Source organism: Echinops telfairi, unplaced genomic scaffold, assembly GCF_000313985.2.
Source record: "Echinops telfairi isolate 266 unplaced genomic scaffold, ASM31398v2 ScPeMD7_28;HRSCAF=97, whole genome shotgun sequence".
Taxonomy (NCBI): domain Eukaryota; kingdom Metazoa; phylum Chordata; class Mammalia; order Afrosoricida; family Tenrecidae; genus Echinops; species Echinops telfairi.
The window spans coordinates 3,764,340-3,779,319 of NW_022103925.1; the positions used below are offsets into that span (position 1 = coordinate 3,764,340).

General features: G+C 62.7%; 1 protein-coding gene across 1 annotated transcript; it reads right to left on the reverse strand.

Annotated features, from left to right (window-relative positions):
- Nucleotides 1-264: 264 nt before the first annotated feature.
- On the reverse strand, nt 265-14,636 carry FGFRL1 (fibroblast growth factor receptor like 1). The gene is made up of 6 exons (XM_004715076.3): nt 14,567-14,636; nt 4,006-4,278; nt 2,724-2,804; nt 2,346-2,630; nt 1,705-2,058; nt 265-1,511 (listed from the first exon to the last, which is right to left on the reverse strand). The coding sequence occupies exons 2-6, from the start codon at nt 4,265-4,267 to the stop codon at nt 1,087-1,089; spliced, it is 1,407 nt and encodes a 468-aa protein (XP_004715133.1). The 5' UTR covers nt 4,268-4,278; nt 14,567-14,636; the 3' UTR covers nt 265-1,086.
- Between the last annotated feature and the right edge of the window lie 344 nt (nt 14,637-14,980).

Below are 14,980 nucleotides of genomic sequence, written 5' to 3' on the forward strand. Positions count from 1 at the left end.
AGGAAGGGCCAACCAAGAGGTATAGACCTGGGCACAGGCTAGGGCACACACATCCTGCCACCCCAGGCCAGGCCTGCCCGACACACACAAGCACTAACACACACATATACCAAACACAGGCACTCACATAGACATAAGCATACACAGGCACAAATGCACATGCGCGTACAAGCAGGCAGGCACAGGTGTGAACACAGGCACAAGAGCACTCCCTGCCCCAACTGAATCACACACACACCTCCAGTAGAAACACGAGCTCCGGGACAAGGATGCACTCTTTCTTGTTTAACAAAATAAATTAAATATACGCGACTTCAGCTTAAACCCTAGATAAAATTACAGAGGTTTGGGTCTGCCCTGGGCAGTGGGAGGTGGGTGCCAGGCCTCCACGGGGTGCCAACACCAAGCTGCAGGAACAGGCCCCGGCCCCTGCCACCCACCCTCCCGGCCAGAATCCCTCCTTGCATTATTATTAATATTATTATCTTCATTTCTTAAATATAAATATCAAGGGGGCTCCTTCTCTTGGAGGGGGGTACACCCCCAGGCCTGGATCCAGGCTCTCACGGGCAGAGCCTGGGGCTACCACCACTGCCCCCAGCTCGGCTCGGGGTCCTGCTGGACACCCCGTCACCCAGGACAGGTGGTGGCAAAAATAGCCAGCTGCTGCCAGACTGGGCAGGGGTGCAGGCAGGCCAGTATCAGGGCAGGGCACAGCCAGGGCTGGGGCTGGTCAGTTTGCCAGGGCACTTCTCAGGCCCCTGGCAGGCTGAGGAGGGGTATCGGGGAGCCATGACCCCCCACCCCACCCCAGGAGCCAGGGATGGGGCGATTCCTTCATTAAGTCACTGCATCTGCACTGCAAAGCCAAAGTCCAGTCTTCCCCAGTTACTCACTGCGTGTGTGTGTGTGTGTGTGTGTGTGTGTGTGTGTGTGTGCAGTGCCGCACACCTCACCTTGTGGCCATGCTTCACACTGGGCTCCCTGGGCACTGGCTGCCCCTCCTGGCCTGTGGGCCCATCCTACTGTCTCTGTGTGCCCCTGAGCCCATGCGTCCGTCTGCCAGTGGCCCCCAAGAGCCTGGCCCTAGCACTGGTAGTGAATGTGCTGGTGTTGATGGACCTTGCCCTCCGTGTGCGAGTGCGTGTGCGTGTGCGTGTGCACGTCCGTGTACAGTTTGGGGTAAAGCTTGGGACCTGCCGCTGAGCCAGGGCCCAGCAGGTGCTGGGGGCCCGTGGGAGACCCATGCTCCTCACACAAGGCTGCTGCCACCACAGGCAGGTCCTTGTCCCCGCCGCGGTCCCGGGCTGCCCCGGGTGGGCGGTGCGTGGGCGTAGGCATGGGCGGTGCACCGGTCATGGGCGTGCACGGCTTCTTCTTGGTTTGGCAGAGCCACAGCAGCACAGTGCCCAGGATGAAGACGGCCCCTGCCGGGATGCCGATGACCACGGGCCACGGGAGGCTGGTGGTGGAGGACGACGACGCCACAGGCGGCCCGGGTGGCTTCGGGTCTGCAGAAGCGGTTGAGTGGGAGGGCGGGGTCACAGAAGGGTCCAGGGGTCGTGTCCATGGTGGAGGTAGGTGGGAGACCCAGGAATTCCCACCCACAGTGAAGGGGTGGGGGCCCAGGAGTCCAGCCCACAGTGAAGGGGTGGGGGCCCAGGAGTCCCGCCCACAGTGAAGGGGTGGGCCTACGAGCCCCACCTGGCAGCACTGTGAGGAAGGCACTGCGGAAGCTGTAGCCCATGGTGTTGGCGCCCAGGCAGATGTACATGCCGGCGTCGTCCTGGCGCGCGCGGGCGATGAGCAGCTTGTTGAGGTAGGAGCCGTCAGGCCGTGACCACACCTCGCCGGTGGGCAGCACCACAAACTTCTGGCCACCCACATCGATGGTGGAGTTGTGGCGGCCCTCGGCTCCATACTCCACACGCTTCAGCCACTGGATCACTGGCTTCACATCGCTGCGCACCTTGCACTGGAACGAGGTTGTGCCACCGAAGTCCACGGTCGTGTTCACGGGGTGCGTGCCGGTCAGCACGGGCTTGGAGCGCGTCCGCTCTGCGCAGGTGCGGGTGGCAGCTGTGGGCGGGGCTTCCCAGGCACCGCCCAGCATCCACAAAATCCAATCCACCTCGAGGGGGGCGTATTGATGGCGCCCACCCATCCACCCACCTCGCCGTCCTCTGCTCTCCAGGATTATGTCCACCCAGTAGGTGGCGTCCACCACCTGTCCACCCACCAGTCCATTGCCCGCCCTGGGCAATAACAGGTCACGTCCACTCTGCAGATGGCGTCCACCACCTGCCCACCCACCAGTCCACCCGCTGCCTGCCCTGGGCACTCACGGATCACGTCCACCCTGTAGGTGGCATTGATGGCTCCAGCGCGGTTGGACACACGGCACGTGTACTTGCCACTGTCCTCGGGCCGCAGGTTCTTGAGGCTCAGCGTCCACTTCTTCTTCTTGCTCTCGCTGGCCTCGGCCCGCAACAGGGCCTGGTCATCCTTCATCCACGTGATGTCCGGCCTCGGGTACCCGCTGGCGACGCACTTGAGCCGCACGGAGCTGCCCACGGGCCGTGCGATGACCCGGCGCCGCATCTTAGAGGGCTGTGTGAAGCGGGGCCGCGCTGCAGGGCCAGGCAGCGCTGAAGTCAGAGCGGAAAGGTCCGAGCACCACCCCCGCAATCATCGCCCCCACCCCACTCCTGGGCAGCACTTACCCCACTGCTTACTGGCTGGGTCCTCTTGGCCCCCGGCAGAGCCGTCAGCCGCTGGGCTGATCTTCCCTGGGCTGGTGTCCTCTGCAGAGCAGGGGGCGAGGAGGAGGGGAGCATGAGGGAGGAGGCGCTGGAGACCCCAGCCCCTCCCGCCCATCTGGGAGAGCCCTCGAGGACACGCCCACGCGGCAGAATCCCCAAGACAGCTGGGGAGAGCTGCCCAGCGGCGCCCTGGGCACAGGTGACCCCAACGGGCTGGGAGGGGCAGGCGAAGGGCGGTGGGTGGGCCTGCCCCTCCCACCCCGGCTCCAGGGGGTCTGTGGGGCCTGGGACAGAAGTGGGGCCGAGCTGCCAGCAGCTGCGGTAACCCAAGCCCACATCAAGGCGCCTGAGGCCGCGGTGAATTAACATGGTTCGAATACCGCCCGGTCATCTGCCCCTTTGAAAGGCCCGTGGGGGTGGCCTGCACCAGCCTTCCCATCCTGGAGCCCAGAAAGGCCTGACGGCCTGACGGGAGGTGGGGGGGGGGGGCCCCCCCGCGCATGCTGAGGAACCAGGGCCAAGCCAGGTGGTCTCAGACGCCCACCATGAGCTGCCTTGAGTTGAGCATGGCCACCTCTGTGCCACCACATGGCTCTGGAAGGGCCTTTCCAAGAGGCCCCCCACCAACACACAGGAAGGAACCCAGACTGAGAGAGGGCGGGGCACCCAGGCCTGGTATCAGGGTGTGTCTCTGGGTGACACCTGTCCAATCCAGGGCCCTGGGCATAGAGGACAGAGAACAGAGAGGCCGCTGGCTGCCCGGCGGCCCCTCTGAACTCCGAAATCCGAGCCTCAAAGCCCCAGCCGCCACCGAGGTACACCCTGCCAGGGCTGCCCGCCCAGCCCCTGCCTGCCCGCCTGGACTGGCAGCTTGCCTCCGGACCCCCGCCCAACGCAGAGTTCCTGTACCCTCTGCTACTGTCCCCAGCCCACTCTGCAGTGCACTATCAGTTCTCTGTGGGGAGGGCCTCCTACCCTCCCCCAGCCTGGGGTCAAGGAGGGTGGAGGGCGGAGGTCAGCCAGGGTCCAGGTGGCCCCAGCTGAGGCTGTGTGGGGTGTGTGGCAGGCGGGGGGAGGGCAGGTCTGCCAGCTGGGTGGGCGGGATATTGACTCAGGGTGCGGCCGGGGCCACCCTGTCCCAGTTGAGAGGATCCCGGGGTCTGACTGGTGCAGACTCTGTCTCTATCAGGGACCCTGTCCCACTACCCATGACCTTTGACCCACTGAGGTGCTGTGCGCGCACCTGTGACGATGAGCGTGTAGTTGACGCTGAGGCTGCCGAAGCCGTTGGTGGCTTTGCACACATAGGTGCCCGCGTCCTCACGTTCCACCGCCTTCACCTTCAGCCCCTGGAGCAGGACTCGGAAGCGGCTCCAGCCGCTGTGGATGGTGCGGCCGTCTTTGGTCCACATGGTCAACGGCGGCGGGTCCCCCTCCACGGGGCACTGCAGCCGAACCGTGCGGCCCAGCCGCGCCACCTGCCTGGGGATCACCTTGTCTGCCATCCTTGGAGGACCTGAGGCGTAGAGAGGACAGCTCAGTGAGGGGAGTGGAAGAGGGCAAGCAGGGGACCCCCACACGGGTGACTGTCCCTGCCCAGGGACCCTGGGTTTCCACCCATATTTACACATGCAGTAGAGGGTCGAGGCAGGGACCCCTCTTCCCAGACCACACGCCAGGCACTAACCCCATGTCCACTGAGTACCCATGTCTCACATGACCCCATGTCTATTAAGCACTCACTACGTGCCAGACCTGTGTTCACCCAGTACCCACTGTGCGCCAGATCCCACATTTACCCAGCACCCACTCCATGTCAGACCCCACACCCACTCAGCAACCACTGTGCGCCAGATCACATGTGTACCAAACCCCACTCCATATCAAACCCCACGTCCACGGGGGGGTTTGTCCCATACTCTACATCCACCCAGCACCCACTGTGCACCAGACTCACATGCACCCACCACCCACTGTGTACCCAGTAGACCCCCATATCCACCCAGCACCCACTGTATGCCAAGCCTCACACCCGCAGAGCACCCACTGTACGCCAGGCCCACATTCGTCCAGTGTCCACTGCGCACTAGGCCCATGTTTGCTGAGCATCCACTGTGTGCAAGCAGTCCTTCCTGGACCAGGGACTATTCAGTACCCTCACAGAGCCTCATGTCCTGGGTCCCGACCCCCTCACCCCATACCTGGAGACAGCTCTCTCACAGAGGGAGGTCTGAGGACGGAACACACCCTTGACAAGCTCGTGTCAAGAAACACAGGGCAAGTTTCTAAGCAGCAGTGACGCTGAGGTGAGGGCCAACAGTGCCAAGGGGCTGGGGAACCCTCAGGGGCAGGGGTGGGCATAGGAAGGGTAAGGCTGTGGAGGACAGAGCAGACTGGGGTCTGGGTTGGGCAGCCAGGCCCAGGTGAACGCACGCTGGAGGTGATCAGGATGCAGGGAGCAGCACTTCCCCTGTTTCCTAGCCCCCTCCCAGTGGGGTGGTCACTCCCATAAACCTGGGGAGGCAGCCTCCAGTGCCCCAACGGTCCTTGGGGGGCAGGGGCCCTGCTGGCTCAGAGCATGGGGACCCCAGGCGGGTTGGGTGTGTGCGGCAGTGCAGGCAACAGCGGGCAGGCAGGCAGGCAGTGATGTTATCTCAACAGGGGCCTGACAGTGGAGGCATGTGTTTTTAATAACCAGCTGGTATTTTTTCAACATGCAATTACCAGCTGCTTACATTACCGAGTGGCGGCCCTCCCTTGTGCGCGGAGCTTCTGCGGGTCTGCGGAACCTGACCTGGCTTCCCTTCCTAACTTCTGCCACTGGGGACAGAGACCCTCCCCCAGCACTGAGCTCAGGGAAAACACAGGCAGGCGCCCCACCTCACCTCTGTGCTGGGGCAGAGGAGCCGGCAGGGGAGGGGGGAGATGAGGTCCAGGTTTGAGGACCCCTCTGGGGGTCCCCCAATGAGGAAATCTCTGGACTGTGATCCTAGCAGGAGTCAGCCCAGCCCTGCTGGTATGTGTGTGGGGAGAAAGGGGGCGCGGGGGGGGGCGGGGAGGGTAGCTCTCTGGGGCTATCAGCAAAGGGCCCACTTCCTGCAGTCTCTGACAGCCATGTGGGCAGGTGCAGGCCTCTTGGGGGACAGCAATGGGGGTGCCGGCCAGGCTGGGCCCAGGCTATGTGGCTACCTCTACCAGCCACTCAGCCGCACCCTGGCCATCTGTCCCAGGTGAAGGGGTCCTGACTGGCTTACAGGCACAGGGTGTATGGGCTGGGAGGACCCCCACTCACCAGCTCTCCCTGCGGCCACACACTGCCCTACCCCCTGCCCAGGGGCCTCTGGGGACACCCCCCACCCTAGGCCTCCCAGTCATTCCCAGGCAAACCCAGCCCACCACCTGTCACTGCCTAAAATTCCAGCATCACCGGCCTCCAGCCGGGAACACTGACAATGGCTGGTGGCCCCTCGTCCCACCCGCTGGCCCATGCGGCCTCCTGGGAGGGCACCTGGCACAGACCCGTCCCCAGACACCTGTCCAGGAAGCATGGGAGAGGCTGCTGGTGGCCTGAGCAGTCCCTCCCACTCCCTTGGGGGGCTTCCCCAACCAATCCACACCTTCCTGGAAACACATAGTAGGGGCTCCCCAAGGGCAGAGGGGCATACAACACCCCCCCCCAGCATGGGTCACAGCTGAGGAGGGGCACGGGCAGTGGGGACGCCAGACAGGTCCTGCAGCAAAGACAGAGCCAAGTGACCGCCAGCCAGCCGCTGCAGGAAGCTGAGCCCCCGGGGCAAGTGCTGCCAGAGGCCAGGCCATCAGCAGCGGCCAGAGGCCCCAGCTGGAGCCAGCCTTATCCTAAAGCAAACAGCCTCCCCTCCCCACCCCACCCCCACCCCTGCCACTACCACCCCCACCTGGGCCCAGCCGGTGGGGGCTGGTGCGGCTCCATTGTCCATCACCGCCAGGCCAGGGCCCTAGATCCCAGGCTAGCCCCACCAGGCGGGTGGGAGGGAGGCCCAGCCCCTCCAGACTGGCCAGGGGTTTGGGCCTCCTGACTCTATATTTAGCACAGGAAACACAGCCCCCATTGTTCCACCTGGAAGCAGCCTCCAGCCCACAGAGCCAGGGGAGAAACTGAGGCAGGAGCCGGCGGTGCGGGGAAGGGCCCAGCGGCACCCTCTACTCCATTGGGTGGTGAAGGGAGGCAGCTCTGGGTGGGGACTTTGGCAGAGTTTCTGGGGTCCCTCCACTGGGCCCTGCCTCCTCAGCCCCTTCCTCCAGGAAGTCCCCAACCTTAAACACACACAGGATGATGGACACACCCAGGTTCATGGGGGGTAGGATGGGGGAGGCTAACGAAACACCTCTGACCAGTAGTCCAGTAGTGGGGAGGGCACTTGGGGAGTGCTACCACCTCCCCTGCCCCTCCTCACTGGCCCTGCTGTGAAAGGCATGACTCAGAAAGGGGGTCCAGGCATGGGACTTTGCGGGCAGTGAAGCCTCTGGATGGGGTACAGTGGCCTGAAGGAGCCCAGAGTAAGGTGACCAGACGTCCCGCTTTTGGCGGGACAGTCCCAATTTTTAAAAAATTTTCCCGCGGCGTTTTTAAAAAGTCCCGATTTTTAAAAATGACAAGCTAGGGTATACCATTTTCCGCTGTCATGTGGCTATTTCGCCAGGATATGAATTTTATCAATGGTGTCCCGCTTTACCAATGTTAACATCTGGTCACCTTAGCCCAGAGGGCCCTCTGCCATCCATTCACCTCTGGAGAAGCTCTGTTTCAATAGCCACCTCTCCTTCTAGCCCAGCAGCCTCCACACATAGGCACTGCCCGGCCGTGCTGTGCTGATGGCAGGCAAGCAGCAAGGGGCCCAGCGCCTCGGGCAGCTGGTCCAGTTCTGTAAGACCAACTGGTCGGCTTTCTCTGTAAAGCAGAGGACCTGGGAACAGGCCTCCCCCGGCAGACCCCACACACACTGTAGCCCCCAGCACCTCTGGGGTCACCCCAAGCTCAGGACCCCTCCCCAGGCCACCATGGGGCCCTTGCAAGCAGGCTCTGGATCAGGCCTCACCAATGACAAACCTCCACGCCACCCGGCAGGCTCACAAGTAGGGCAGGGGCCCTGGGGATCGGCACAGAGGGTCAGGAGGCAGCTGAGCCAGGGAAAAGGGTTTGCTTGGTACATGGTATTGTGGCCGAGCCACAGGGCATCCCAAGGCTGGGACATGGGCAGACGCAGACACACACACACCAACACCACCACCACCACCACCACCACCACCACCACCCCTGTGACAAAGGGAAAACTCTCAGATGAACACCAGACTCACTGCTCTGGAGAGATCATTCTGACTCAGACGAGCCTAGAGGGAACCTGAACTGCTCCTGGGGCTTCCAAGGCTGTGAAACTTCCTGGGGACAGATGGCTTCATTCAAGGTGGAATGCTCACCGCAAGAACGGCAGTTTGAAACCACCAGCCACTCTGCGGGAGAAGAACAAGGCTTTCCACGCCTGTAAAGAGTGACAGTCTGGGAGACCCACAGGGGCAGCTCCACTCTGTTCTACGGGTCCCTGTGAGCCGGCACCAACTCGACAGCCCGAGTTTGGAGGGTTTGCCTCCATTGGGCAGCCAGTGGGTTTGAACTGCTGACCTTGTGGTTAGCAGCCCAACACAGACCCACTACACCACCAGGACTCCGGCTTCCAGATTAAGATCTGGACACTCAGATATCAGGCTCACTGGCAAGGCGTCTACTGCGACGCAGAGTTTCCAGGCTGCAAATCTGTGCGGAGCCTCCAGCCCAATCTTCCCGAGTTTGAACTGCTGACCTGTGGTTAGCTGCCCAACTCGTAGGCCCTACACCACCAGGGCTCAGAGGAGCTGGAAGATACAAAGGCCACCACTCGGTCAGAGGCCTTAGTGAGACATTCACTGCCATGTGTGGTCCCCTAGGGTGACATCCGGGCCAGCCTCACCCCCCAGCACTTTCACTCCCAGTCCCCAGCAGGATTCAGGCTGAGATCCTGACCCGGGGGGCATGGAGAGGGACAGGGAGGCAGGCACAAGGCACGGGCCTCTGGGAAGGACCCCACATGGTCTGCAGAGGTCAGGATCAAGGACCCTGGACAAGACGGGGGGCAGCCCCCCAAGGTTGGTCTATGTGCCCCTGCAGGCACCAGGGCCCTGAATGGCTAGTACCAGGCCTTGACCTCTGACCTCTCCTCTAGGCCTCTGGCACTCAGCCAGCAAGGAGCATGCACCTTGCAGCCCCAGCTGGGAGGGGTGCCCAGGATGTCAGGATCCTGGGGATATGGACATCACTGAGTTAGCTCATCCAACTGATGCAAACCTTACACACTGACCAACTTCTACCCACTCCTGGGGGGTAGGTGGGGAGGAGCCAGCAGGGCAGGTGGGAGCAGGGCAGAAGCAGACCTGCTGGAGAAGGTTAAACAGCCTGAGAGAGAAGGCTTGAAAGGACGGCGTGGTCAGCCTTGGTTGAATGGGCAGGAGTGGGGGCAGGTGGGTCTGCTAGGGCACTGGGTGCCAGAAGAGGTGGGAAACAGGAGGAAAGAGGCTGGTGTGTGTCAGCAGCTGAGTCTCCCCAGGGTGCTGCCTTGGCCCCCAGGTGCTAAGCGGTGGGGCCAGGTCCACAGCTGGGCCCCCAAGGTGCCAAGTAGAAAAAACCATGTAACTCTCCCTCTCCAAAGGTCCTCTGACCAGACAGCGGCTAGGACCCAGAGGAATCAAGACCGAGGGGCGCTGAGGGAGCAGCCTGCTGCAGAATTGGGGGGACAGGTAAGGGTCCTCCAGGGTCCAGCTGCTCCTCAGGAGTCAGGAACAGAGCCCTGTCGGTCTGGAGACCCTCATGCAGGGCTCACTCGGACATGCAAATGCACACAGGCTCCAAGTCCCCAGCTGCCTGCCCACCTGCCTGCCTGCCCCGGGCCTGGCTGCTCGGCCAGTGGTGAAACTGGTAGGACCCGCAGGACAGGTGGTTGCCCCAGAAACCAGGACTCTCTGGACGCCTCGAAAGGCAGCCATGCAACAGCAAGCTACTTGTGGCCTCGCATCCACCCAGTGGCTGGCCAGCAGCAGATGCCTACAAGCTGGCCGCAGGCTGGGGATTGGCCTTGGAGACCCCTGCTGGACCCGTCGAGCCCTCCTCAGGAGGCCCTGGGTAGCTCTTTTTGCAGACCCTTCTCCTGAGGGCACCTCTTCCATGCCCCTGCCCTGGGCACGAGGGCACAGAGAGAAACCAGGTGGGGGTGGGGGCCAAGGCAGCCTGAGGACCAATGCTAATTGCCAAGAGGGCATCCAGACCCCACCTATCATTCCCACATCTCACCAGGTCCTCCCCCCGCCACGCCACCCAGACCCCATCCCTGTCCACTGTCCTTGGCCTAAACCCTAGTCTCAGCTTTCAAAGCCTCTCCCCTCGTCACTGCCTAAAGGCCTGGGGGCTTCCTAGGGCCTGTCGCAGGGGCCATCTATCCCCACTGCCACCCCTGGGAACAGCTGGGCAGGGGAACACTGCAAGTCAGGACCCCAGACCCCTTCCCCCCGGGATCAGCAGTGCCCACAGCAGCTGGGACTGATAGGTTGGTCACTGAGACTAGTCACCCTGAGGCCCAGGCAGCCCTGAAGTAGCATGACCCTAACCAGCCATAAGGACTCTGCAGGGCCACCTGCTGCCCCCGGCCTGGGGACTAAGGAGTCCTGAGGGATCGTGGGGCCCCTGGCCTCACCCCGGCCCACCTCCCAGCAGCCACTAGTACCTCGGCCTCCCCATCACTCACTCCTCATTGCTCAGCCCCTGGTCAGGACACAGCGACTGGGTCAACCTCTTGAGCGGCAGGCTGGCCGCGCAGGACAAAAAGCCACCGTGGTTGCTGCCAAGACGGGAAGCCCTTGGGGCCAAGAGACATCCCTCCCGCTGCTGCCACCTCAGGACGGGGGGTGGGACCCCAACGGGCTGGGCTACCCCCCAAAGAAGGCTGCTGTGCTGCCAGTGCCCCACCCCGGCCCTTCAGCAGAGGTGCAGGGACCAAGGAAACCCATTGCAGGAGTCCTCAATGAAGCAGGGTGGCCCCTCCTCCTGAACCCCAGCTTGTCCCTCCTCATGGCCCATATCCCAGTCTCAGAGGCATCCATGGTCCCCCAGTGTCCACCCTGGCCTTGCCAGCGCTGCCCCGACACCTGGATACACCCCCGCCCCACCTCCTCCTCCTCTGGTTCTTCCTGCCTCTCCCGGGGGCCCCCAGCTCCAGGCCCCGAGGCCTCCCAGGGCCTTGGAGCTGCACCTGGGAGTATTCAGGCTGGCAGCCATGCCCTCAAATGGCAGTGGGTGTTTGGCAGAGCAGGGAACAGACGTGGAAGGACTGCTGTTCTGAGAATCTGGGGACAGGGGTCCCCAAGTGCTGACACTGGAGCAACCCACGCCAGCATGGGCAGCAGGCTGCTCCCTCCTCCAGCCGCCGCGGAGCCCGCACCTGAGCCAGGGCCTGGGCCAGCCCCAGGCTGTAGGCCGGGCGGCGGGGGGGAAAAACCAACATTTCCCCTGGTTCGGGCCGCGGCCGCACTGAAAGGGGCTTTGAGAGCGCTGCCCGGCCCATTGGTGGGGCCTCACAATGGATAAAGGAGCCGGCGTTTTCAGCTCCAGCCAAAGACGACTTTGTTCCCTGTGCCCCCCCTACTCCCAAGGGGACGGTGATTTATTTTCCCTTCCAGGAGTGGGAGCCCCCGAGGCATAAACGAGGCAGCTGGCCAGCATCCCCACCTCTCCCCACACCCCCGGCACCGCGCCCCCACCCGTCAAGAACACGGCTGGGCCTGGCGTTCGCCACCTTCCAAAACCTACTGCCAGGGAAGCCCATTCCCACTTAGACAAGGCTCACTCACTGCCGACTCCCGATGCCGACGCCCAGCAACTCTGCAGGACAGGGTCTATGTGGCCCCTGTGGGTGTCTGAGATGGTGACTCTTCACGGGAGTGAAGGCTGAGTCTTCCTCTCAGGGAGTGGCAGGTGGTTTCAAACAGATCCCCTTGTGGTTAGTCCAACGCATAACCACTACTCACCACGCCTCCTGAGCAACCCCAGTGACCATGGAGGGAGGAGAGAGCTGACCCGGACCCACCAGGGTTTCGGAGGCTGCAAATCTTTCTAAAAACCCACTGCCAGCTATCAAGCCAATTCCAGCTGTAACAACCCCCTGGGACAGGGCAGCATGGCCCCTGTGTGTTTCTGAGACTGTAACTCTTTACATTGTAACTCTTTACATTGTAACGCTTTACATTGTAATTCGTTACGGGAGAGCAGCTGGTGGTTTCAAACTGCTGACCTTGCGGTATCCAGACCAAAGCATAGCCATAAAGCCTCATTTTTCTCCCCAGTGGGGGCTTCGAACTGCTGACCTCATGCTTAGCAGCCCAATGCACAACCCCCAGTGGCACGAAGGCCGTGGTAACTTCACAGGACGCAGTAGCCCTGCCCCATGGTTTCCGAAGTGGTCGGCCTTTGCAGAAGTAGTCGGCCTCATCTTTCTCCTACGGAACAGCTGGTGGGTCCCAAGTGTGACCTTGGGGTGCGAAGCCCCACGCTCAACCCACTGTGCCACCAGGGTTCCTTCTTGTCACCTGAGCCTGGCCTCAAATAAACAGCCCCACTCACTGGACTGCCCAGAAGCCCTGAGGGAGCCCCCTGCCACCAGAGGCCACCAAGGCCCTCGCCCTGTGTTGTCATGCATGGCTTTGGAGCCTCCCCCGGGAAACCAGCAGGCTGCAGTGGGCCAGGAGCCATTCGGTCCCTGGGGGGCACTCAAGCCCTGGGATGTCACACTGCAGAGGGGAGGAGCCTGGCCGAAGTACCCGCCCAGCGCTCTGGGCTCAGGGCTGGGCCCCTCCGGGGATGGCCACTCCGGGCAGAACCAGAAAGCCATCCTGGCCCCCCTTGGAAAACCCCCGAAACCCGCCTCGTGGAATTATTGGGGAATGGTATTTCCTTCCTCACGGCTCCCGCTGGGTAATGGGAGCAATCAAATCCTGCCCTTTTTTCCAAATTTGGAGAAAAAAATTTTTTTTTCAAAAACACTTTCAAGCAAATCCACTAAGATTGTGTAACTTTGGGGAAAGGGAGACCTTTTCTTCTTCTTTTTTTTAATGGGATACGAGTGTAAAGTTGTGTTGTTTCTAGAAATTGGGCTATCAGACAAAGACGGTGCTCACTCAGCCACACAGACCCTCTGCTTGAGGGGGCCAGACCCCAGGACCATCCTGAAGGGCCCCCTCCCTGGCTATGCCTTGGCCTTGCTGGGCCTGGAGGGGGAAAGTGAGTGTGCGTCCTGCCTCCCCTCTCCACCCGCAAACCACGGAAGGCCTTGGAAGGCAGCTCACTGAGCTAGCCAAACACAACCCCAAGGCCAAGGCCCAGGGGGAGACAAGGGCATGGGAGGGAGGGTCATCAGAGGCCCCTCAGCACCCGAGGCAGACCCACTGCCACCTACCACCCACAACCCCTACTGGATGGGACTTGGAGCCAGTGGCCAGGACAGGCCAGTGGGTCTGCAGAGCCTCCCTGACCTAGTGGCCAGGGGACAGGCAGGTGCAGCATTGGGGGAATCAAAGCAGATCAAAGAAGAATCAAAGTCCAGGGCCGCTGCCCGCCAGGGGCCTTACCCAGCAAGGCCTGTGTGCCCGCCGTGGCCAGAACAGCCGCCCAGCCTTGCCTGGGCAGCCCCCACCCTCCAACCAGCCGGCCAGTCCCCAGCGTGTGGAGGCGGGGGTACGGTGGCATAAGGCCCACCTGGGCTGCAGCCCGCCACCCTACACCCGAATGTGGCCATATAAGGCCTGGTCAGCTAAGTGTGCCCGCCGGGTGGGGGGAAGGGATGATCCTGAATGGTCAGCAGGACTGAAGGGCCGGCCTGGCTGCAGGTCCCGCCTAGCTGCCCAGGAGCCAGCCCGTGCCCTCCTGCTCAGTGACCATGGCGGCCAAGGCGACCAGCCTCGCATCACTGCCGCGCTGGGTACGGGGTGCCCCTCTCAAAGGCAGGGCCCGGAGGTATCCAGGGCTGCCCACCTGCACGGGCCTGCTTACATCTACCAAGAGGGGCCCATAGGGTGTGACCCCGATGTCCATGCTCTGAGGGAGTCTGCTTCAAGATAACCCTTTGCCCCAACCGCATACACACACCAAGCCAGCCCTGGCAATGACCCGGACCCACAGGGGTATGTGTGAGCCCAGCCCCTGCCTGCACTTAGGCTGCTAGGTAGGTCTGCCAGGTGCAGGGCATGCTGGAGGGAGAGGGAGAAGGAGAGGGTGCCCGAGATGGGATTCTGGGATACAGAGGCATCTCTAGTGTCCCCTCCACTCCACCTGGTCACCCACCAGGAATCTCTGAAGGTTTCCAGCGGCCACCATGGGCCCACTGTGGCCAGAAGGAGCCCATTGCTCAGAAAACTCACAGGGCGCCCCAGACTCTCAGAAGCTTACTCTAGCTTTGGGAGAAACAAGAGGAGAAATGGGTGAGGGCCTCGTAGAGTGAGCAGGGAAAGGCCCATCACTGAGTGGAAGTACAGGGGTGTCCATGGAGGGCACCAGGGATGTACATAGGGTGCCCCCAGGTGTGCAATGGGGGCCCACAGGTGGACTGGTGGTGAGGACCCGGTACCCTGGGTACCCCACGGGTGTGCACGGGGCACAAGCTGTCAGGTGGGCACTGTGGCAGGGTTCAGAGCCGGGCGGGAAGGGGCGGCGCTGGCGGAGGCCGGCTGCTGGGCTGGGAGCCAGGACTCACCTCGGGCGGCGGCGGCCAGCGGGAGGGCCCCCAGTAGCAGCGGCGGCAGCAGTAACAGCAATGCGGGGCGAGGCGTCATCTCGGCCTCTCCGGACCTGGGGGGACCCGGGAGGAGTTTGTGGATGGGTGGGAGGGAGCACCACTCCTCACGGCTTGGGGTCCCAGGGTCCCCCTCCCCTGCCCTGGGCTGCGGGGACAAGGCCCCCCCACGCCCCCTCCCCGCCCGCGCTCCAGGCGAAGGAAGCCACGGCGGGGCGAAGCTCCGGGTATCAAAGGCAGACAAAGGGCTCACACTAATTACTGGCCTCCCCCGCCCCCCTCTCCAAACACCGTCTGGATTCCTGGCGCTTGTAACCCGGGCCCTGCCCGCGGGCCACACAACACCGAGCGGCCCCGCAGATAATCGCCTGCGCC